The sequence below is a fragment of the Mirounga leonina genome, unplaced genomic scaffold (assembly GCF_011800145.1).
Source record: "Mirounga leonina isolate KUSES-001 unplaced genomic scaffold, KU_Mleo_1.0 Mir_114, whole genome shotgun sequence".
NCBI lineage: Eukaryota > Metazoa > Chordata > Mammalia > Carnivora > Phocidae > Mirounga > Mirounga leonina.
The window spans coordinates 42,209,324-42,233,435 of record NW_023270265.1 but is presented as its reverse complement, the minus strand read 5'-3'; the positions used below and the strand labels follow the sequence as shown (position 1 = coordinate 42,233,435).

Below are 24,112 nucleotides of genomic sequence, written 5' to 3'. Positions count from 1 at the left end.
ACCTGTCTCCCTTTTTACAAAGTCTCAGATTTTCAGCAGGCAACTGTATCTATTTGATACTTAATAACATTTTGTTTTAATGTATTTATTTTTTTAATATTTTATTTATTTATTTGTCAGAGAGAGAGAGTGGGAGCACAAGCAGGGGGAATGGCAGGCAGAGGGAGAATAGGCTCCCCGCCGAGCAAGGAGCCGAGCTGGGGCTCAATCCCAGGGCCCCAGTCCCAGGGCCTGGGGATCATGACCTGAGTCAAAGGCACACGATTAACCAACTGAGCCATCCAGGAATCCCTAATGTATTTATTTTAATTATTTTCTATTCATAGCAAGTTACAAGGTTTTACCATTGAAGTTATTTAACATTTTCTTTCAAATAAATTCATTTACGTTTTTCAAAAGTGAGTCAACTTAAAGAAAATAGTAAATAATATATACAGATTCAAGAAACTATGTTGGTAGTGGAATGACTGGTGCCTGGAAAAAACCTACTTAGAGTCTGCATTTACCGTAAAGCCACCGTGTGATTTTTATCTGTGTTGGATGAGCTTGCTTCGAAATACCATGCTCACCACTGAGCACTTGGCTTTACTAACCAACAGAAAGCCGAATTTAAATGTCCCAATTCTCCCAATTTGGGGAAGAGAGGCCAAAATGGAAGTCCACACACCACCCCAAAGGTTTTCAGAACACCAAAAACTTGCCGTGTCTGACCCACTTGGCTTAATAATGGAAAAAAATGTCTTTAAAATTAATTCCATCTCCTGCAGAATCCAGAAGGCTCTACCTGAAGCCTAAACAGGAAGAACCTTTTGCAGAACGGGTAGAACAGTCATCCACACAGGTTAACCATAAAAATCAGAAACTCCCCATCTGGATTAGCCCTTTTTAGGTTGCGGCGACGGTTAGAAACAAAGTGTTGTTTTCCTAAGCATTTCGTTACTTAGAAGCCACAGCAGGCATTTTCTCCTTGGAACTGGGGCTGAGACACCGGACAGACAAGTCGACGCGAGGAAGGCCCCGGCAAAAGATGGGGAAGCCCTCTTCCCCGCCCCCGCGCCGGCCCGGGCCCCGCCCCCGCTCCGGCCCCGCCCCCGCTCCGGCCCAGGCCCCGCCCCGCCGCCGAGGCCCCGCCCCGGGTCCGCCCCCGCACACCCCGCCTCCTCTTCTTTCCCGCCAGTCCCGCGAATCCTGCGCGCACTGAAGATGGCGGCCGCGGTGGGACGATTTCTCCGGGCTTCGGTGAGTGGCTGCCGGCAGGGGACAGGAGCGGAGACCCAGTAGTGGTTCCGACGACGTGCTTCCCAGACAGGATCCTGCTCCCTGTGGTCTGGGGGGGCCTTTCGCCGTTCTTGGAGGGCACCAGCGGGTAAAGGACCCAGAGGCCTCGCTTCTAGGGAATGCGCCTGCGCAGAACCGCCCCCTCCCCTGTGTCCTCCCTTCCAATCCCTCCTCTCCCCGAGCGGGGGTCCTCAGTCCTCTCTCCACCTGAGCACCCCGTCCTGGAGGCAGGGTCCCTGGCCCCTGTTCCCTGTTCTGTAGCTACTCTGTGACCTTGGACACATGACTTCACCTTTTCGAACCTCAGCTTACTGTCCTCGCCCAAAGATAGAAAGAATGATGCCTACAGTAAGGCTTTGCAGTAAGCATCCACTAAATGGTGGATGGAAACCAAAGTGGTAAAGTACAAAGTGCTGAAGTGCAAAAGGCACTGCCCTCCTCCCATCCCCCAGGTCTGTACCCGCGCTTTCCTCCTGGCAAAGCCGAGCACCCTCTTGGTACCCTCTCTTCCCTTTCTGCTGGCGGGGTTGAACACAAGGCTCTTCTTCCTGAGTCATGCTAGACACTGTAGTTGAGCAAACAATCCCCTTGAGCCCTGTACGAATTTTCCCAGAGGGTGAACTTTGCTCTACTTGTTTGCTTGTCTGCGGGGCCCTTGTCTTTTCTGGGAAAACCACACTCAGTGTGGGCGCCTGGGTGGCTCAGTTCTTAAGCGTCTGCCTTCGGCTCAGGTCATGATCCCAGGGTCCTGGGATCGAGTCCCACATCGGGTTTCCTGCCCGGCGGGAAGCCTGTTTCTCCCTCTCCCACTCCTCCTGCTTGTGTTCCTGCTCTCGCTGTCTGTCTCTTTCAACTAAATAAATAAAATCTTAAAAAACAAACAAACATACTTAGTGGATCATGCTGGTAAAAGGCGTAAATACACGGGGCCTGGCCAAGTCCTCTTGGTTTTTGAACCCTCTGTGTTCTTAAGAGCATGGAGTCTTTATGGCCTTATAATTCTCCTCTGCCTTGCAGGGTTTTAAAAAATTATTTATATATTTTAAAAATAAAAGTTATATATACTTAAGCTGTACAACATGATGATTTGATATACATAAGGAAATGATTACTGCAGTCAACCTAACATCTCATCACATAATTACCTTTTTTGTGTGTGACCAGTGTCCCTGAAATCTACTCTCTTAGCAAATTCCCAGTGTTAAGTACAGTATAATTAAGTATAGTCATCGTACCCCTACATTAGATCCCTAGACTTATTCATCCTACATAACTGCAGCTTTGTACGCTTTGACCAACATCTCCCTGTTCCCCTCTTGCAGTCTTGAAGAAGAAGGAAGCAGAAAGGAATGTTAAGAACATGGAGGTTCATTCTATACTCTTAGAGTTTGGGGTTTGGTATTTGGTTCACAGGAACAAGGAGAGCGGAGGCGACCAATGATCTAATGCCCTTTCAGCAAGGCCAGCCTTCAGGCTACTTCCTAATATAAAGTGTTTCTCTTTCCAGATTGCCCGACATGTGAGTGCTATTCCTTGGGGCATCTCTGTCTCTGCAGCCCTTAGACCTGCTGCTTCCCGAAGAACATGCCTGACAAATGTATTATGGTCTGGTTCTGGTCAAGCAAAATTGGCTTTTAGCACCAGTAAGTGTTATGCCTTGGTTTGACCCAGGTAATATGAATCATCATCTCAGGACACGGGCTCTGAATCCAGGCTATCCATTAGACTCACTTGGGGAGCTTTTGAAAATACACCACTACCCCAGTCCCACCGCAGACAAATTAAGTCAATATCTGAGGTGAGACCGGGACATCATTTTGTTTTGTGTTGTTTACATAACGATACTATTAGTTTTAGATGTACAACATAGTGATTCAAGATTTATATACATTAGGTGGTGACCACCACGATAAATCTAGGTACCATCTGTCACCATACAAAGCTATTATGGTATTAACTGTATTCACTATGCTGTACATTGCACTCCCATGTTTGTAACTGGAAGTTCGTACCTTTTAATCCCCTTATCAGTGTATTTTAAAAGCTCACCAAATGATTCTAATGTCCATTCAGGACTGAAAATTACTGAGGCAGACTGCCCTTTTGTCACATTTCCTGGTTGGTCACCAACACCAGCGCATCTTCCATCCTGCTTGAAAATCTCCAGTGATCACTCTATCCCTTTTTTTTTTTTCCTTTTTTTCTTTCCTTTCATTTTATTGAGAGAGACAGAGAGCGAGCACGAGAGAGAGGAGGGTCAGAGAGAGAAGCAGACCCCCCACTGAGCAGGGAGCCCGATGCGGGACTCGATCCCGGGACTCCAGGACCACGACCTGAGCCGAAGGCAGTCGCTTAACCAACTGAGCCACCCAGGCGCCCGCTGTCCCTTCTTTTAAGAACAGATTCTATGGGGGCGCCTGGGTGGCCCAGTCGGTTAAGCGTCTGCCTTCCGCTCAGGTCATGATCCCAGAGTCCTAGGATCCAGCCCCAAACTTCCCCCCCGCCCCGTGTCTGGCTCCTGCTTAGGGAGTCTGCTTCTACCTCTTCCTCTGCCCCTCCCCCCACTCATGTTCTGTCTCTCTCAAATAAATAAAATCTTAAAAAAAAAACAAAACAGCTTCTAGCCTGATATTTAAGGGCCCTCAGAGCCTGGCCTTCAGCTGTTCCTGCTTTGTCTCTTATGCTTCCTTCCACACACACCTCTCTGTTGTATTCAAACTGCCACCAGCTGTTCCCCACACCTGCCCTGTTCCCTCTTCCCTGTCCTGCCTGGACATGGCAAAATCTGAGCCGTATTTAGAATCCATGCCTAGGCTCCTTTCCTCCTCAATTCTATCTTAATTTTGTCCCTACCATCTTCTGGCATCATCTTTTTAGTCTTTTCAGTCCCCATAGTACTTTGAATTGAATTTGGGTACCATCTAGAACTACGGAAGGGGGGTATTACCTAGACATAGGGTTGAACTGAACCTTTTAATTAATTTATAGTACTAATTAATTACTATGAGAGATTTGAATGAAGTCAGATAGGTGGGTGATTTAGCAGGTGAACTACATGTGCGTGTGGGCTTCCTTCAGGTTCCTCATACCACGCTCCTGCCGTCACCCAGCACGCGCCCTATTTTAAGGGCACCGCCGTTGTCAACGGAGAGTTCAAAGACCTAAGCCTTGATGACTTTAAGGGGAGATATTTGGTGCTTTTCTTCTATCCTTTGGACTTGTAAGTGTAATTTCTGTGATGCTTTAATGTCATTTAAGGTCCTTGCTTCCACCCTGACATTTCCTATCTCTGGTTGCTCTTCTGGTCAAGGGAGGGTTCTTTCGGATCCTGTTATCACTGGTGGCCTTGCTGAGGACAGCTTGCATCTGCAGCTAATCTGATAAATTTAGAGAAGGAGATGGCATTCTTTTTAGTGGGGTAGGGTTTTAACATGGCTCCGTTTTATGTGCTCCAGAGCTGTGGTTTCCATAAGCCAGTCTGTAAGGAAGTTGTCACTGGCCTGGAGGAAAACAAGAAAAGTAAAGATAATAAAATGACTTTTCTCATAAAGCTACTTTATTTAATTGTTTCTTTAGTCTTAGAATATGCTTCTTTTCCCCTGCCCACCCCCATTTTTTGGTATGATTCTTAAAGAGGTGAGTCTGGTGAGGATGGTTAACTGTTTTTTTCCTTCTTCACCTTTAAGCAGTTGAACTAGTTTTTAGGCTACCTGTTTAAATTTTAAATCCTTGTTTTTAAATTCTCTGTTGGGAATTTCTGCCCTTTTTTTCTAGCACCTTTGTGTGTCCTACAGAAATTATTGCTTTTAGCGACAAAGCCAATGAATTTCACGACGTGAACTGTGAAGTTGTTGCTGTTTCAGTGGATTCTCAGTTCACCCATCTCGCCTGGATCAACACACCAAGGAAGGTATAAACCTCAGTGGCCCTGCCTTTGCACTTAGGAGCCTAAAAACTGAAAAGACCCCATAAAAGACTGACCTAGAGGGGCGCCTGGGTGGCTCGGTCGTTGGGCATCTGCCTTTGGCTCAGGTCATGATCCCAGGGTCCTGGGATCGAGGCCCGCATCGGGCTCCCTGCTTGGCGGGAGGCCTGCTTCTCCCTCTCCCACTCCCCCTGCTGGTTCCTGCTCTCGCTATGTCTCTCTCTGTCAAATAAATAAATAAAATATTAAAAAAAAAAAAAAAAGACTAACCTAGAAATAGTAAAAGCATGACTAGTCTGAAATGGGCTATTTCTAGGTCCTAAACTCCTGGCAAATTCTGTTAAACTCTGTCCTTATCTCCTTTGACATTGCCTGGATTTACTGCCCATTACACCTGTGTTTTGCAAGGTACAAACAGTAACGGAGAACAGGCCCAGCAGGGCGGGGGCAGGGACAGTTGGGGTTCGATGCCTCCTCTCTCGTGGGTACTTTGTAGATCCCACATACCCTTCATGGCTTGTGGGACGGTGGTTAAGTTCTCTGATTTCACTCTTCAGCATGATCACTATTCCTGCTGAAAAACGATTGGGAGAATCAAAATTTCTAGCCATGTTGCTGGACTATCAAAACCAAATTATTCAGTCTTTATTACGCTTCCATTTTTATGCTACAGAAATTAATCTTGAAGTAAAGGAATACATGGAGAATTAGAAAAAGAAAGGTCTCCAGTATTAGCTGGGTTTATTTATTTATTTATTTAAAGAGATTCTATTTTTATTTATTTGACGGAGAGACAGCCAGAGAGGGAACACAAGCAGGGGGAGCAGGAGAGGGAGAAGCAGGCTTCCCGCAGTGCGGGGAGAGTGGTGCAGGGCTCGATCCCAGGACCCCAGGATCATGACCTGAGCCGAAGGCAGATGCCCAACGACCGAGCCACCCAGGCACCCCTTAGCTGCGTTTAAATCCTGCCTCTGTCCCTTTCTAGCCATGACCTGGAACAAGTAACTTAACTTTTGTGTGCCTCAGTTTCCTCATGTGTAAAAAGACAATGATAGTATCTGCTCCAGGATAGTACTGGGAGGAAGTGAGTTAACAGGAAGAGCTAAGAGCAGTGCTCGGCCCGCTGTCAGTTCTCAGTTGCTGCCACCCGTCGCCATTCTTGTTAGCCTCAGACATCAGTTTACGTGGCTGACAGTGGGGAGGGCACACGGTGTAACAGCCAGTCATGTCCTCATTTTTGTTAGAATGGCGGCTTGGGCCACATGAACATCGCACTCCTGTCAGATTTGACTAAACAGATTTCCCGAGACTATGGCGTGCTGTTGGAAGGCCCCAGTGTTGCTCTAAGGTAAGATCATGTTTCTTACGAACTTAAACTTGTTTTTCATGTTTAGCATCATCCCACTTCTTAGAGGATTTATGGAGCCCTCAGTAAAGCATTTTGAAAACCAAAAGCTTCCATTCACTTTAGCCTTGCGTGAGCACTGATGAGTGCGTTCCGTGAGTGTTGGCCATCTCGGGATGGCTGAGACGTGTCTGCCCCCTGCAGCACCCTGTGTCTCCTTCTGAGGACTAGTGTGTCTTGATGGTCACCCTGCTGCACTCGCCCTCACCACCTGGGAGCTGCTCTCGTGGGAGGCACACTCCTGGCATGTCTGGAGAAGGGGAGACTAGCAGACTGTAGGAGTCAGTGAGCTGGGATGGGTGAGATCTTGTCCAAGCCCTGGAATCAGATCAGAGTTTGATTTTTTTTTTTTTTTTTTTTAAACTCACGTATTTATTTAACAGCTGTATGACTTTGGGCAAGTTATTGAACCTCTTTGAGTCCCAGGTTTCCCATACCTAAAATGAGAATGGACCTCCCAGGTTGGTTGTGGGGACTAAATAAGGCGAGGCAGCTGAAGTTTTTAGCACAGGTTCTGGTAGCGTCATGACTCCTGTCCCAGAATGTCATTTCTGTCCTCATTCATTCAGTGGCTAGATCCTTATTCCTTTGAGTCTGGTTTGGAAGATAAGGCTTGCTTTCCGGAGTCTGGGGGCCCTGCATCTGCATCTGCACCATGGACTCCAGCTTGGCTTCGCTCTTGGTCAAGGAGCTTACAGCAGGACCCCCAAGAGCCAGGCCCAGGAAGGAAGAAGCACCTTTTCACCTTGCCTTTTTCTTTTACTTGTTTTTTCCCTGCATGATTAACACTTGGAATGCCACACCCTTTTAAGACGGACTGTTAAACCCTGTGGTTGACCCGTATCTGCATATGTCATGGTAACCCCAACACTTGCACAGAAGATGAACACAGACCACAGGGCAGGTCATTTCATTTTGCCGCTGCCAAGTGATAAAGAGTAACAGTCTTGGTTTTTCCTTTAGATTTCTGCTCAGCCTAGACTTGAGGCCAGTAAATTCTTTCTGCAAAGATTTCCCCAGGGGATTTCTCCCCGCCCCCATTTACCCAAGAATTCACTCATTTCATCAGTATTTACTGAATATAGCTAAGATACATCTCTGTCTCCTCTCATTTGCCTCTGGTTTCTTGCCAGGATTTGATACAGCCGCCCAGAGAACACCTAAATCACTAATAAGTTAAAGCAGTCTGCTCTCTGACTTTTAGACTCTATAACTTTTCTCTGTGGGAAATACTGCCTGTTTTCCACATCGGCCTGGTCCGGTCACATCTCTCCCATGATGTGTGGCACATCATCAGTGAGAAAGGATCAGCTTTGTGTGTAACAGTGAAAGCCCCACATTTAAGCATATGGGGGAGTTAATGCTTTATTGAGAATTAAAGACAGAAGCGGGTAGAAGTTAGACTTTGTCGTTGTGGTACGGCTGAGGTACTAATGGGGCTAAATCCTGATGCAGAGGTCTCTTCATCATTGACCCCAACGGAGTCATCAAGCATTTGAGTGTCAACGATCTCCCTGTGGGCCGAAGTGTGGAAGAGACCCTCCGCTTGGTGAAGGCGTTCCAGTTTGTGGAAACCCATGGAGAAGTCTGCCCAGCAAACTGGACCCCGGATTCTCCTACAGTAGGTTTCTTTTCCAGAAGCATTGAGACCCCAGCATAGGGTCCCAGGTCCTCGCCTCCAGGGCTCCTGGCCTAGAGTACCTACAAAAGGAGCCCACCCTTGGAGCAGGTGTGCAGATGGTGTGCAGATGGGTGAAGCTGCCGAGGGGCAGGGGTTGGGGTGGGGCCAGCGATCAGGCAGGATGTTGATGTAACCTTCATCTGTGTATTTTAAAGGAAACAGACCACACTTTAAAAAGTTAAAAAACTGGGGCGCCTGGGTGTCTCAGTTGGTTAAGCGTCTGCCTTCGGCTCAGGTCATGATCCCGGGGTCCTGGGATCGAGCCCCACATCGGGCTCCCTGCTCTGCGGGAAGCCTGCTTCTCCCTCTCCCACTCCCCCTGCTTGTGTTCCTGCTCTCCCTGTCTCTCTCTCTGTCAAATAAATAAATAAAATCTTAAAAAATAAAAAATAAAAATAAAAAGTTAAAAAATTTTGGGTTAAAAACAGCTTTCAACTCACTTTTGAGACTGTTATCTTGAAGTCAGCTGCCTAATTAAATGTTTTTGTATTTTCAGATCAAGCCACATCCAACTGCTTCCAAAGAATACTTTGAGAAGGTAAATCAGTAGATCATCCCATGTGTATCCACCTCTTCTCACATCAGGAAAGAGCTACAGTTGGAACTCACTTTGAGCATTTCAAAGATGATTATTTATAGAAGACAAAACACCAATTATGCTTGTATTCATAAATAATACTCGAAATGTTTTAGTGTCTTTGTAACAGTGGCTGAGGCTGTTAAATGTCCTCACACACTTAAAGCGTCCTTTATTGGTAACCTCTTGATGGCTAGCTAGTTTATAGAATGCTAATTTACCTGTTCCTTGGATTGTCTTCAATGGAAAGAGGAAACATTCTTTGTTGGCCTTACTTGAACCTTTATGTACACCGGAATAGTACAGCACTCACCGAAGCTTCTGATCAAGGGTCCTGAAAAGTTTCTTCTTGAATTTTGTACAAAACTGAATTTTCTTTTAAGGTAACAAAGATCATACATAGTTTTAAGGTGTTAACATCAGTGGTCTAATTTAACTCTTGCAGTGGATGTATATGTACTTGAAACAAATGAGAATCATGTTTTTAAAAAAACACGGTGGCTGGGCGCCTGAGTGGCTCAGTTGTTAAGCATCTGCCTTTGGCTCAGGTCATGACCCCAGAGTCCTGGGATCCAGCCCCGCATCAGGCTCCCTGCTCCGCAGGAAGCCTGCTTCTCCCTCTCCCACTCCCCCTGCTTGTGTTCCCTCTCTTGCTGTGTCTCTCTCTGTCGAATAAATAAATAATCTTAAAAAAAAAAAGGCACAGTGGCAGAGTGACTTAGGTGATCATGCATGTTTCTTGTCCCTGAGATTAATATAGTTATTTTACTTACTTGTTAGCTGACATAGGGTCTACATACAATTCCAGATATTGATTGGGTGTAATTATAAAGGATATTTATCGAGTCTAGGAATTGCATTTTGAAATCATTGTAATTTTCTGAAATGCTCAATGTAAAGTACGTAATAAACATTTTAAAGTATCTGCATGTTTAATACCATTAATTGTTGGCTCAGCTTATATTATGGGGCTGTAGTTTTCCTTCTGATTGTATCAACCAACATTTGTGGAGCATTTAACTCGGGGCCCACAAAAGTGAGTAAGATGCTGGCTCTACACCCAAAGAACTCAGGTTCCGGCAAGAGAGAGATGAAGCATTTATTCGTTATTGTGGTAAATCCTGAGTGCCTGCCACATGTTAGGTGCTGTTTTGCAGGCACAAGGGTGAACCAAAAAAAGACAACCCCCTTCCTTCATGCAGTTACATTCTAGAGGGGGAAAGCCAATAAATAACAATAAAAATACATAGAATGTTTGGAAGGGAAATAAACTGGAGCAAGGGCTAGAGCAGAGAATTGAACAAGCTAAGGACTTTGGATTCTCACTAAGATGGAAAATGTAAGGAAGGTTTTGACAAGAGTCACATCAACTTGTTCTAGGAGGATCACTGTGGCTCCTTTGTTAAGACTAGATAAGGGTCCTGAGAAGAGAAGCTGAGTTGGATTTGTGACATACTTGAGGGTAGAGCCAACAGGATAATACTGGTGTGCTAAAAGGACGGCACAATGGATGCATCCCTGGGGCATAAGGGGAACACTGAGGAGGGGCACCTCACCCAGCTATGGGTGTGCGGAAGAACTTCCTGGAAAAGGAGATGAACTCTTGAGGCTATAGAAAAGTGAGCCAGGTGGGCTGAGTAAAAGAAGCCGTCAAGTTACATTGGCCTGAAGAAAACATGAGCTGGTTTCATGTCCCTGGAGGGGAAGGCAAGGCAAGGGATGGAATAGGCCAGTGGGCTATTAAAGGCCCAAACAGCATTTCCAATGGACCCAGTGTCATATTAGGACTTTAACATTTTAACTCATTTGATTCTCAACAAAACCTTAAAATAGATATAATTATTGTCCTCATTTTACAAATGAGTAAATAGACCCACTTACATTGACTGGACCAGGACCATCCAACTAAGTAATCGGTGGTGCTGGGTCCTCAACCCAAGACTCATGAGGACCCCTGAACTCCTTAAACATCCAGGAAGGTACATTCAACAAACACCCATAACCCCCAACCACCATAGTGCAGGGCCAGCGGGCTAGGGGAGGTAATCCCAGGAGGAAGGCAGGTGCATTTTTTTTCTACAACCAGCCCCTACTCTATCTGGTATTCAAAGGAACTGGATCTGCCCCAGTGCAGCATTGTGTGTGGTGACCCCATCACAGGCCAACGCAGGGCCCCACACTTGGAAGGGACCCCGGGCCTGGTTTAATTCTCTGATACTGACTTTTTTAAATTACCTTTTTTTTTAAAAAAAAAGATTTATTTATTTAGAGAGCACAATCGGGAGGGGCAGAGGGAAAGGGAGAGAATCTAAGCGGACCACACTGGGCGTAGTCAGGGGCAGGGCTTGGTCACTCCATCCTGAGATCAGGACCTGAGCGAAACCAAGAGTTGGAGGCTTAACCCACTGCACAACCCAGGGGCCCTTAAATTCTCAATCTTTTTTAAATAAGGGGCACCACATTTTCAAATTTCACCGTGAAAATTAAGTAGCCAGCCCTGACTATCCCCAGTGCCCTCTACACTGGACTTCAAGGGCAATTGAAGATTCTCCACCATAATGTCCAAGAGGTTGGTGCCCCTGTCACGTGGGTAAGATGCAGGGCCTTCTCAGTAGGTACTAGGATACGAGCATTCCCATACGTGACCGCCCCCCGCCCCCAGGCTGGAAGCGGCCCGGCTACCCTAACGCGTAGATAAGGCTGGGAAGACTTGGTCGGTGGGAGGGTGGGCAGGCTCACGGGGACGGAGGGCGCGCGGGCACCGGAGCGGGGGTGGAGGCGTGCGATCTGGGGCGCTGGCGCGTGGTGACAGCGAGCAGCGGGAGATCGGAGACGGGGCAGCGGGAACCTCAGGCGGCCGAGGCCAGGGCGCTGGCACCCGACGACACGAGCCGCGGGCGCGCCAGGAACCCGGCGGCGGGAACAGGGGACGCGCGCGCGCGCCCGGGGCGGGGCACGCTGCCCGGCTCCTCCTCCGCGCCTGGCCCGGCCCGGCCGCCGCTGCCTCTCCAAACACCGCACAGGTCCCAGGAAGCAGCGCCCGAGGAGGAGGAAGCGCAGGGGCCGGGCGGCTCCCTGGGTGCCGCGGCGCGGCTCCCGCATGGAGCCCAACGTGCGCTTCTGGATCACCGAACGTCAAGTACGGCCTGGGCCCGGCGCGGCTGGGGGCGGGGTGGCCCTGGGCCCGGTGGAGTCACCGCGCGGAGTCGCCGGCTGGCCCGGGTGACCTTGGGCAGGCCACGTGGTCGCACCACCCGCCTTCCCGCCTCAGACCCCGGGGGGGGACGAAGGGGAAACCCAAGAGTGCAGGATGCCGACAGCCACGGCGGTTACCGCGTGTCACCTCTGCCCCGGGCCTGGCTAGCGAGGGTCGCCACAAGGTCGCCCTGCCCTGGGGAGTCAGCCCCCCCGACCCCCGCGGGTGTCGGCCCTCTGCAGCCTGAGCTGTTGCTGAGCATCAGGTTGGAAAGGAACAGGTGCTCCCAGGAGCCCCCAGCCTCCCAAGCTCGGTAGGCTCAGCCACTCAAACGACGCGGGGGCTGTGGGCAGCCGGCGAGGACAGAAGTCGCTCCGGCCCCGCCTCCAGGCGGGGACTGGACGGCGCTGCCCAGTGGCAATGTGATGGGAGCCATATAGGTCATTTAAAATTTTCTAGTAACCACATTCAGGAGGGTAAAAAGAAACCGCTGAAATTAATTTTAATGTATTTAGCCCAACAAATATAAAATACTAACATTTCAACACATAATCGATATAAAAATTACTAGTGAGAGATTTACATGCTTTTTTTTCCTAGAAAGTCTTTGAAATCTGGTGTATATTTTACACATACAGCATACTTCAGTTTGGCCTGGCCACATTTCAAGGGCTCCATAGCCACATGGAGCTAACTGGACAGTATAATTCTAGGGTGTTCTCTTTCAGCCTTACCTAAAGTAGGGCCCAGCGGGGTTTTCTTAGGTGGGGAAGTTGAAAGGCACAGGGAGCTCATGCCTCCTCCACGTGTGAACCGAGCAACCTTTACTGAGGCCTCGCTGGGGGTGTCCGGTTCTTTATGACTCAAGTTAATCCTTGTAACAAGGATGAGGGTAAAGAAAAATTCTAAGACTCTTCTAGGTAGTTGGTTCAAGGTCATTTGTGGGATGTGGACTAGGCCCATTTGACCCCAAAGTCTGGGCTTTTAACCTTCAAGAGTAATTTGGTATGGAAGTGGTTAAGAGCACATACTACTGAGTCCTTTCCTGGCTGGGTTTCCATGGGTACGTTCATGAGCTTTTCTGTGCCTCTTTCCTCACCTGTAAGATCCCGGGGATGTCCCGAAGATTCCAGGAACTGCTTTGGTTAGAAGGCCCTGTTAGGGTCTCATATCTTTTTTGTTGTTGTTCCTGCCACCATTAACCTCTCTGGTGCTCTTTTCCCTCTTAAGTCTTTTATTCAGAGATTTCTTCAGTGGACAGAATTGTTGGATCCTACAAATTTGGTTGTTTCAATTGTAAGTATTTCCTTGTTTTTGGAAATAAGACATTTTACATTTTATTCTGAAATGTGAAGACTGCGTCCCTTTGAAAGCAGTTGAAACAGAATCCATATATATTGTTTTTATTCCTTCCGAATGAGCTTGTTAGACTGGAAGGTTTATAAACAAAAGCAGACAGATAACACCAGGGTTGGTACTGCCGTATCAGAAGGGATCAAAATAAGTCCCTGGTAATAGGATAGACGGACAAAGGTGGTCACCGGCCTAGACCTAGGGTGCTAAAGGAGGGGTGCGGCAGGAAACTGCGGGAGAGTGTTGAGGCAAGGCCAGACAGAGGGGACAGTAATCAAAGCCCAGGGGAGAGAGCAGGTCGTCTAGTCGGTGGGGCTTTTAATGCAGGGAAGCAGGCAGGTCCTCAAGGGCCTTGTGTGTCCTTCAGATGGGAGGGGTTTGCATTTGGCCTGCAGGGCGAGGTGGTGAGGTTTGTGTTCCAGAGGGTCTCTTTGGTCACCAGGTGGCGAGTAATGAGGGTTTGAACCAGGTGTGGCCGAGGGCTCAAGAGGAGGAGATACCGTATCAGCAGCAATAATCCTTCAGGGCTGGACCACAGGGACACTCCCATCCTTGTGCTCAAGATGTTCCGTGCAGCCTTGTTTTTTAAAAAACAACCTGAATCCCCATCAGTAGGGAAATAGAGAAACAAATGTGGTATATTCATACAGTGGAATACTAATAAAAGTTAAAAGTGATGATCTAGTTATCAATGTATAATATTAAGTGGAAACTATATATGATGCTAAATGGAAAACATGTCTACAGTGTTTAATGGAAAAAGCAGGATGCATAAAGTACATTTATGCAAATTCCAATATAAAGACCCAGTACTACATCTTTGTTATAGATACATGTATTCGTGTATATATAAGTATTAAAAAGTGGACTAGAAGTTAATACCTTGAACTCATAATAGTGGTTATCTCTGATAGAATGGGGAGACACGAAACTGGGGGTGACGGCTTTTGGGGAAAAAAAATTGGAAGCAAATATGACTGAATGTTTACTGTTGTTAATTCTGGATGAGGGGATTATGAGTATGTACTCATTTCATTGTCTTTTCTGTATTTAATTATTTTTTCTCAAATTAAGAAAAAAATGGGGCACCTGGGTGGCTCAGATGGTTAGGCGTCTGCCTTCGGCTCAGGTCATGATCCCGGGGTCCTGGGATCGAGTCCCACATCGGGCTCCCTGCTCCTTGGGAGCCTGCTTCTCCCTCTGCCTCTCTCTCTCTCTCTGTCTCTCATGAATAAATAGATAAAATCTTTAAAAAAAAAAAAAAAAAAGAAAGAAAGAAATGAAGAGGGGCGCCTGGGTGGCTCAGTCGTTAAGCGTCTGCCTTCAGCTCAGGTCATAATCCCAGGGTCCTGGGATCGAGCCCCGCATCGGGCTCCCTGCTCGGTGGGGAGCCTGCTTCTCCCTCTCCCACTCCCCTCGCTTGTGTTCCTGCTCTCGCTATCTCTCTCTCTCTGTCAAATAAATAAATAAAATATTAAAAAAAAAAAAAGAAAAAATGAAGAGAGGAAGTAAGCCCAAATGGATCAGATGTGGGAGAGAGAGGAGGGACTTCTAGGTTTCTAACTTACAGAGCCAGGCAGATGGTGGGAGCACTCACAGAGACAGCTGACATCAGCTGTCTGGGGGGAGGGGGAGGTGGCAGCCACCCGTGGGTCAAGCTGCTGGAGCTCTAAGTCTGCGTGACACACAGCACTATCCTCATGAAACTCTCAGGCAGTAGAGAACCTTGGCTACGAGTTGCACTGAAATCAGGTGTGAATGAGCATGTGATTCCTAAATAATTTGGACAAATCTAAATCAGGTTGAGATCATTGCTTGATTTCTTTCTATCTGATTATAGGAAAAAATAGAAAAATCAAGGCAACTATTGTTAACAAATGAAGATGCGTCCATACGTGACTTGGAGGACCAAAGGGTATGTTTCGTGTGCTGGGTTCAAGGTTGGATGTGGTTGCCTTCAGGAGATTTCTCCTTGCATGGTCTGAAATCAGGTGGAGTTTGATCATTGTAAACGCTGCCCAGGGGATCTGCTTTTCAAAACTGGGTTAGTTTTTTTTAGATGTAATTAGAATTCGTTCTCATAAACCAGATTACTAGTAGGAGGAACTAGTATTAAGGACAAAAAAAAAATCCTAGGGTTCTTCCTATGCTCAGATATTAGTGGGGATTCTCTGTGGCTGATCCCTGCAGCCCATGGCAAACTCCAGAATTCAGGCAGGCCTCTGAAGTCAGAATCTGTTTCCCATTAGAGGCAGTGTTCCGGGTCAGGGTTACATTCCTGCCCCAAGACTTAAACCAAGTATTTGTTATCTATCTTGCTGTATATGGGGCTTTCCAGAGCCCACAAATACCAGTTCCGTGAGGGAGCCTGTGGAAAGTGCACATATTTATGTTGGTTTGATGTTTTTTTTAAGAACTTTATGGGGCCTCTGGGCTCACAGCCTAGCTCTGAGGCAGGTGCCTTGGCTAATGGCGTGGTGTGTCACCTGCAGACAACCTGCTCTTCTCTGAGCCAGGGGCAGGCTGGATTTAGGGACTCACCCGAGGGCTAAGTTAGGTGTTGGTCTTGAACCCTCTCCAAGGTAAGAGACTGAGGACTTTTTGGGGCACCTGGGTGGTTCAGTTGGTTAAGCGTCTGCCTTTGGCTTGGGTCATGGTCCCAGGGTCCTGGGATTGAGCCCCGCATCAGGCTGCCTGCTCATCGGTGGCCTGCTTCTCCCTCTCCCTCTGCCTGCTGCTCCCCCTGCTTGTGCTTTCTCTCTCTGATAAATAAATAAATAAAATCTTTAAAAAAGAGAGACTGAGGACTTTTTAATGTTCTGGTCATTCTCTTTCTGTGGGTCATCTCATTGCTTATTGTCAGTTCATTTGTTTGATTCATTTGCTTCATTTATTTTGACTTTTCAATCTGTGTGGCACTGAACAGTTCTGGTCGTCACTTTTTTTTTTTTTTTTTTAAGATTTTATTTATTTGACAGAGAGACACAGCAAAAGAGGGAACACAAGCAGGGGAGTGGGAGAGGGAGAAGCAGGCTCTCCGCCAAGCGGGGAGCCTGATGCGGGGCTCAATCCCAGGACCCCGGGATCATGACCTGAGCCGAAGGCAGACGTTTAACGACTGAGCCACCCAGGTGCCCCTGGTCTTCACTCTTGAAAAGGCAGAGTGAAGATGGCACCAGAAATGAGACTGGAGAAGAGATGGGTTTTTTTTTTCTCTCTTTTGCTGCCAATTTACCTTTAAAAGCTGTTGCTTGTTTTTTCTCTTTTCAGGTAAAAGACGCTTGGAAGAGAAGTCTCGTAAGTTTCAGCCCTTTCCTAATTTTTAGCCTCCTACAAAAACAAAGCCGAACATCAGACTAACCTTTGTGTTTACCTTTGCAAAGTCAACCGTGCATCCTGACAACAGCAAACTGATTCCCGTTCCTTTTCGACCTGCAGGTGAGCTGATTCTAATTTTCAGAAATGGGTTGGGAAAACATGGTTTGTTTGTAACAGTTCAGAAAGTCTGCCTGCCTTTTTTTTTTTTTTTTTTCCTGGAAGGATTTCTGAGTGTGAGTCTGGAAACCACAGCTTAAAAAGGAGGTTTGCATCAGAGTCTGGGTTTGATAGTGGAAAAGAGTAGGTTTGGGACCCAGAGCTGCGTCCAGTCCTGTGGAAAGATCTGGGGAGTTGGGGGTGAGGGCACAGGCCTGGGTCTGGAACCTGCTTTGCTCTGTCACCTCCCAAGAAACACACCATCATTTCGTTGATGGTTCCAGAACTTGTAACTCATAAGTATTTTAGATTCCACGTAGTATTCTCTCTTAACTATGATGAGGGGAGGGGCGCCTGGGTGGCTCAGTCGGTTAAGCATCTGCCTTCAGCTCAGGTCATGATCCCGGGGTCCTGGGATTGAGCCCCACGTTGGGCTCCCCGCTCAGTGGGAGCCTGCTTCTCCCTCTCTCTGCTGCTCCCCCTGCTTGTGTTCTCTCTCTCTCTGTCAAATAAATAACTAAAAATCTTAAAAAAACTATGATGAGGGGAATAAAACCCATGATTGTACAGGGCCCTTTTAACCATGAAGTTCTCTCGGTTATAAACAAGAAACTGGAAACAACATGAATATCCAACAATTCAGACTATAGTTAAATAATTCATTAAAAAGATTGACGTACGGGGCGCCTGGGTGGCTCAGTTGGTTAAGCGACTGCCTTCGGCTCGGGTCATGATCCTGGAGTCCCTGGATTGAGTCCCGCATCGGGCTCCCTGCTCGGCGGGGAGTCTGCTTCTCCCTCTGACCCTCCTCCCTCTCATGCTCTCTGTCTCTCATTCTCTCTCTCTCAAATAAATAAATAAAATCTTAAAAAAAAAAAAAAAAAAAAGATTGACGTACATCCTGTGTGCCAATGTGGAAGAGTGGGTCTCCAGGAACTAGTATTAAGGAGAAAAAAGGCAAAGTATAAAACAGCATATAGTGGTCCTCTTTGTGTGAATAAGTATCATGAGCACAAGAGAGTGTGGGAGTTTGCATCTATCCTGATAGACGTCATGAAGGAAAAACACTTGTTTCTCCTCTCGATGCTTCACTTTTTTTTTTAAGCCTATCCATGTGAGTTGGCATTTTTTTAACTTTATTATTTTTAGTAATCTCTACACCCAACATGAGGCTCAAACTCACAACCTCCGAGATCAAGAGTTGCATGCTCTACTGACCGAGCCAACCAGGTGCCCCTGAGGTTTCACTTCTGATACCAGATGTGCAGGCTTTTCCCACCCCCTTCAATTCTGTGACCCCAGCAGCGTGTCCTACAGTTTTAACGCAGTTCTGACACTGTCGACGTGGAGGTGGCAGCAGACCCCCCAGGTGAACGGCTCAGTCCCACAAGACCACCCCCACTTCCAGCGCCAATTGAAAGTCCAGATTCTCTCCTGTACTTCTGACCAACCGGCTATAAATTGGAAGTTCTCACACCTCCCTCCTTGGGTTTGAAATTGCTAGAATGGCTCACAGAACTCGGGGAGACAGTTTACTTACTAGGTTCCTGGTTTATTATTAAAGGGAACAGATGGAAGAGATGCACAGGGCAAGGGAGGCTGGGGAGGACGGAGTTTACACACCATCTCCAGCACCACACATGCTCAGCAAGCCAGAAACGCTGTGAGAGTGGAGGCTTCATTAGTATGGTTGACTAAATCCTTGGCCACTGTGACTAGCCCTGCCTCCAGCCCCTTTCCCTGCCCGAGGTGGAGGCAGCGGGTGGGGCTGGAAGGTCCAACCCCCTCATCCCCCAGCTGGTTCCCCTGGCAACCAGCCCCCTCCTCGGAGGCTTTCCAAAAGTCCCCTTATTTTATTTTAAGATTTTATTTATTTGACAGAGAGAGACACAGCGAGAGAGGGAACACAAGCAGGGGGAGTGGGAGAGGGAGAAGCAGGCTTCCCGCCGAGCGGGGAGCCTGATGCAGGGCTCGATCCCAGGACCCTGGAATCATGACCTGAGCTGAAGGCAGACACTTAACGACTGAGCCACCCAGGCACCCGCAAAAGTCCCCTTATTAACATCAACTCGGGGCCCCTGGGTGGCTCAGTGGTTATGCGTCAGCTCAGGTCATGATCCCAGGGTCCTGGGAATGAGCCCCGCATGGGGCTTCCTGCTCAGGGGGAGCCTGCTTCTCCCTCTCCCACTCCCCCTGCTTGTGTTCCCTCTCTCGATGTGTGTCTCTTCAAATAAATAAATCTACCTTTAAAAAAAAAAAAAATCAACTCAGGCGAGGTGGAAAGGGGCTTGCTAGGGTAAAAAAGACACCCATTTCACCTTTTTATTGCTGTTCTCAGGAAACTCCAAGGGTTTTTGGCTCTCTGTGCTAAGAACAGGGATGAAGAGCAAATCCAGGTTTCTTCTTATAAACGACAGTATCACGAATGTGCTAAGTTCCTGGGGAGGATGAACAGGTTAACCGCTTTGCCTCCAGTGAGAGGGACTGGAAGGCCGGAGGGTGCCTCGTTAGGTCTTTCTGGACGGTGCTGACTGAAATGCTAGCTGCATGCACATAGTTATTATTAGGAAAAATAAAAGAATGAGTACAGACTGTCCTTTGGCATCCGTGCCTTCAGGCTGCCAGAGGGAAGGTTCTTGGGTGGGCGACTCCCCTTTTTGGCCTCTTCCCTGCACCTGGGCAGCAACGGTCACTGATCCTCTTCTCTTCTTTGCCAGCTCTCCTACCTTTCACGGCGCCCATGGTGAGTCAGCCTGAGACCCCAGGTGTAGGAAGATGTTGCTCATCTCCTAACCTCAGTGGTTTGTGATCTCCAGCTCTGGACCCCTGTCCCGCCATGGCCTGGTAGATGGCTGTGGATTCCCCACCTCTGACCCTTGTCTGCTACTCACTGGCCTTCACCCCGCCCTCACGCTTACCCAGTTAGGCGCCTCTCGAAGGTCCCAGTGTCACAAGGTTATCCTTTCTTGGGATGCCTCGGGTGCGCAGAGTACTTCCGAGGAGATGGACGACAGGCTCCCTGCCTCAAACACACAGAATAGTCCATTACCTTCTCTCCCTTAACCTTCCTCCCCCGTACACGCCCTCACCTGGGACCTGGAACTGCCCCCCAGCGAGGCGGTCCCACCTTGACTCTCATGAGGTGCTCTCCCAAAGGGACAGCCTTCCTCTGTCACTTCCTCCACACCTGCCCTGTGTCTGTGTCCACTCGCGAGTGCGTACTCCTCAGCTGCCCCGCCCTGCTGCATCTCACATCTTGGAAGCGGGGACCACTGAGACCGCCCCCCACGTGTCCTCAATGTCCTGTGGGTGTTTGCTGAGCATTGCGCGCCACCGCCCGGTAGCCTCCTTGTCCCAGCGCCTGGGGAGAGTGGGGTGCTCAGCGCAGTGTCTCCCCTGGGAAGGTCTTTGCTCTCCCTCCCCTCCAAACACTTAAAACTCTGCTTTATTTTCTTAAAAGATATTTTTCTCGATGCTGTCAGTAAAGAGTCTGAAGTCCCTGATTTTACCTCAGGTAAAAACTATTTCTATTTCATGATTCCTGAGTTCTGTTGTGCTCGAATGACCGTAGTGTGTGATCTATGTGCCTTTCTGCAGATTTCCTTCTATACCTACACCACAGTGTTCAACATTGTCAATGGAAACGCAAGTTATGTGAGTATTATGAGGCCCAGGGGATACGCAATTCGGTGTTACTTCTTTTGGAGTTTGTTTGTTTTAATAATCCTTCCTGGGTAAAACCGTGGTGTTTGCTGAATACATACTTTTGTTTCTTCCTTAGAATCGTCGCCTACATGAGAGTGTGTTACTAGGGACAGGAGTGATTGCCTCTTCCTCCTTTTTTGGAGTGGGTATTTTAAAAATCTATCAAATCTTTTTTATTCCTCAGAACAAAAGAAACTATTCTGAATTACAAATTTGTTTCAAGTTAAACAATTTAGAAAGTATGGCTAAGGCGCGCCTGGGTGGCTCAGTCGGTTAAGCATCTGCCTTCGGCCCAGGTCATGATCCCAGAGTCCTGGGATCAAGCCCCGCATCAGGCTCCCTGCTTAGCGGGGAGCCTGCTTCTCCCTCTCCCTCTGCTGGTCCCCCTGCTTGGGCTCTCTTTCTCTCTGTGTCAAATAAATAAATAAAATCTTTAAAGAAAAAAAGAAAGAAAGAAAGTATGGCTAAGACACAAGAAGGGAAATGGTCACCTATAATCCCATCACCCCCTAAGTAAGCATACGAGTACCCCAAGTCTCTAGGCATATACTTAGTATTCTTACCTTTTTAAAAAATTGACTTAGGCTACATAAACATGTTATACAAGTTGTGTATTGCTTGGGATGTCAGGACACTGATCGTTAAAAATATAGACATTAGAGTCAGATAAGCCGGGGTTGGCCTCCTGGCTCAAACTCTTAGCAGCTCCGAGACTCCGGACAAGTTACCTCCCTAAGCCTCTGACGATCGGGCGAACACCTCAGTGTTGCAAGAATTAAAAAATAACACAGAGAGCGCTTGCAGTGGCCTGACCTGGGATAGGAGCTAGGTTGACACCAGCTCTGTGCTACTGGGTGTGTTCAGCTGACTTTGGGTCCTTTGCAATGACGAGTTTTCTCTCTTCTTCTTCTAGTTATTCCCTCGTTTGCTCCAGATGCGGCTGAATCACGTTCTGTTGAAAAAAGCCCTTCCCGTCATCATTCTCAGTAAGCAGGAAGCATGTAATCTTTGTGGTCCTTGAGTCTCCCTACATCTTGAGGGACAGCCCAGTCCCTTGGCCACATGGTGACTGTTGACAGCTGCTGTTTGCAGCTTCTTGGGGCCTCCAGGCCCACGTTAGGTCCTTGGTCTGAGAGGTGACCCTTGCTCTGTTGCTCTGCTTTCCATTGTCAAAGGGTGAACACGAGCCCGGGAATACAAACTCGCTCTAAAGACGGTGCCAGCCCTCTGCATGTTTAATTTCACTTCGTCCTGCCAAAAACATGTGGGTAGCAATGTCATTATTCCATTTGCAGGTAGGGAGGCTGAGGCAGGGGCACTTTCCAGAACTGTCCTAGGGTCACACACGGAGGCGGCGGCAGCCTAGGGGGCTCCAGCCTGGTGGGCCGACTCCGGTGGAAGTGACGGAGATACTAGCCAACTGTTTCAGGTTTGCCAGCCTGCAAGTTCACTAGTTCACACTCCAGATTTGAGTTTGGAAATCGTAACAGTTTGAAGACTTGGCAGAATAATCTCAGTGGTAAAATCGGGGAGAATGTTATAGAACCCTGGTCAGACCAGCTAAAGCAAAGAGGGGGGCCGTATTTCAAGGACCCAGGGATTTGTACTGGAATCCCGTCGGGGGGCTGGAGCCTGGCTGGACCCAGGACCCAGGACTAGGAGGCCAGCGGTTCTGACCCAGCTCTGCAGCCCCCGGATGGAGCGAGATTGGCCAGCACATGCCGGCTGACCACCTGAGGGTCGGGGCAGCGTAGCCATCAGAGAAGGATGCTTGACACCAGAAAAGATGTTCCTTCGCTGGACCAAACTCGCCCTCTGTTGTGCATTTTCTTCTTCACATACACAGCCCACATCAGTGCAATGAATGTTGTCGCAGTCCGAAGTCTTGAGCCCATTCGAGGCATTGAAGTCATGGACAAGGAAGGCAATGTCATGGGCTATTCCAGAAAAGCCGGGACAAAGGTAGGGGGACGCTATGGAGCTCTAGCTGGCTTGCCTTTTGGGGAGAGCATGGAGTTGTCTGTTTGAGAGCTGGGAACAAAGTCACGTCTCCCTTCAACCTTTCCCTATCCTGTTTTCCCTCATTATGCAGAGGGAGCAGTTTTACATTTTGCACCACGATGTTAAAAGATGGTGCATTAGTCTGGGTCCTCCAGAGAAAGAGAACCAATAGGAGATTGATTGATTGATTGATTGATTGTAATTGGCTCATGCAGTTGTAGGGCTCGTAGGCTAGTCAAGTGTTGGCCCCATCTGCAGGCTAGAAACTCAGGAGCCCACGCAGTGGTCTTCAGGCAGAATTTCTTCTTTGGGAAAACCTTCTAGATTTTGCTCTCAGGGTTTTCCAACTGATTAAATGAGGCCCATTCACACTATGGAAGGTAATCTTATTTGAAGTTAACTGATCGTAGATGTGAGTCACATCTACGTGGCATCACGGCAGTTCGTGTCTGATCAAATTCCTGGCTGCTCTCGCCAACCAGGTTGACACGTATGACTGACCGCCGCCGATGGGCCTCCGCCAAATGCGAGCCTGTGTTGGCCGGAGGTCAGAAAAGATGGCTGCTCGTTCAGTCAGGAAATACATCATTGTTCGGCTCACAAAGCATATTCCACTAAACCCTGTCTGTGAGTCACAAAGCTGGATTATAAACTACCACGTGTGCCACCAGATTCCTGCCAGACCATTTATTCAGTGGCATGTCTGAAAATAGTGGCCACCTTCCTAAATGAATTACAGTAGAAACACAGTGATTACAGGTAACAAGGGGAGAAGTAGCTGCCAAAAATAAAATAGCTCGCTTTTGAAATAAAGGTTTTGTGCCCAAGAGCCACTCTAATGAGACCTTTTTATTGAGAGATAATTTACATACTATAAAATTCGCCCTTTGTGAGAGTATAGTTGGATGAATTTTCGTAAATGTAAGCAGTTACGCAGCTTTCACCACAGTCCAAATTTAGAACATATTCATCCTAAAAATTTCCCTCATGCCCACTGAGTCACCCCCTTCGCCCACCCCCGGCCCCAGAGAATACTGAGCTGCTTTATGTGTTCACAGTTTTGACTTTCCAGAAATTTCATGTAAGTGACGCGTACAAGTGTTTTTTGTGTCTGCCTCCTTTCACTTTTGAGGTTCCTCCAGCTGTAGTGTACCTACCAACAGTCTGTTGCTTTTTCCTGCCGAGCAGCGTTGCATGTATGGATGTGCCCACCCCATTGCGTATCCCTTCCCCAGGCTGGGGGTATCTGGACTGTGTCCAGTCTGGGGCTGTTCTGCATAATGCTGCTCTGGACGTGCACAGGTCTTTATGTGGACGTCAGTTTGCGTTTCTCTGCAGCTCCCTTTACCTGCAGGGTGTTAGGGCTGCTGTGAACCGTGCACACAGCTGAAGAGAAGAGTGAGAGCAGGTGTTTAATCGGTGAGTAGCCCCGCAGCACGAGGCGCCTGAGCAGGTGCTGTGCTAGGCTCGGCTCGGCCACGCCCTCAGCCGCTCGGCCACGCCCTCAGCCGCTCGGC

The 24,112-nt window shown here is 48.0% G+C and overlaps 2 protein-coding genes across 3 annotated transcripts in view; both read left to right on the top strand.

Moving 5' to 3' along the window:
• The first annotated feature begins 1,150 nt into the window (after positions 1–1,150).
• PRDX3 (peroxiredoxin 3) lies at positions 1,151–9,345 on the top strand. Its single transcript, XM_035030130.1, has 7 exons — positions 1,151–1,239; positions 2,786–2,921; positions 4,357–4,498; positions 5,053–5,188; positions 6,448–6,551; positions 8,064–8,229; positions 8,786–9,345. Exons 1-7 carry the CDS (start codon positions 1,204–1,206, stop codon positions 8,837–8,839), a joined length of 774 nt encoding a protein of 257 aa, XP_034886021.1. The 5' UTR covers positions 1,151–1,203; the 3' UTR covers positions 8,840–9,345.
• Positions 9,346–11,838: 2,493 nt separating this feature from the next.
• Positions 11,839–24,112, top strand: part of SFXN4 (sideroflexin 4) — a 23,485-nt gene continuing 11,211 nt past the window's right edge. Inside the window, exons 1-11 of one of the 2 annotated variants that reach the window (XM_035030108.1) lie at positions 11,839–12,005; positions 13,293–13,358; positions 15,256–15,330; positions 16,686–16,712; positions 16,799–16,853; positions 19,607–19,632; positions 20,350–20,403; positions 20,487–20,543; positions 20,671–20,736; positions 21,508–21,580; positions 22,441–22,556. In XM_035030108.1, the coding sequence (XP_034885999.1) occupies positions 11,967–12,005; positions 13,293–13,358; positions 15,256–15,330; positions 16,686–16,712; positions 16,799–16,853; positions 19,607–19,632; positions 20,350–20,403; positions 20,487–20,543; positions 20,671–20,736; positions 21,508–21,580; positions 22,441–22,556 (654 nt within the window). In that variant the 5' untranslated portion in view covers positions 11,839–11,966. The remainder of the gene's footprint in view (positions 12,006–13,292; positions 13,359–15,255; positions 15,331–16,685; positions 16,713–16,798; positions 16,854–19,606; positions 19,633–20,349; positions 20,404–20,486; positions 20,544–20,670; positions 20,737–21,507; positions 21,581–22,440; positions 22,557–24,112) is intronic. The other variant, XM_035030117.1, reaches the window with a different exon arrangement.

Bases quoted from the DNA above. Each gene is read 5' to 3' on its own strand.
- PRDX3 (XM_035030130.1), top strand. From the start codon at position 1,204: ATGGCGGCCGCGGTGGGACGATTTCTCCGGGCTTCG. The intron at 1,240-2,785 runs GTGAGTGGCTGC...TTCTCTTTCCAG, and splicing joins GACGATTTCTCCGGGCTTCG to ATTGCCCGACATGTGAGTGC. The intron at 8,230-8,785 runs GTAGGTTTCTTT...TTGTATTTTCAG, and splicing joins GGACCCCGGATTCTCCTACA to ATCAAGCCACATCCAACTGC.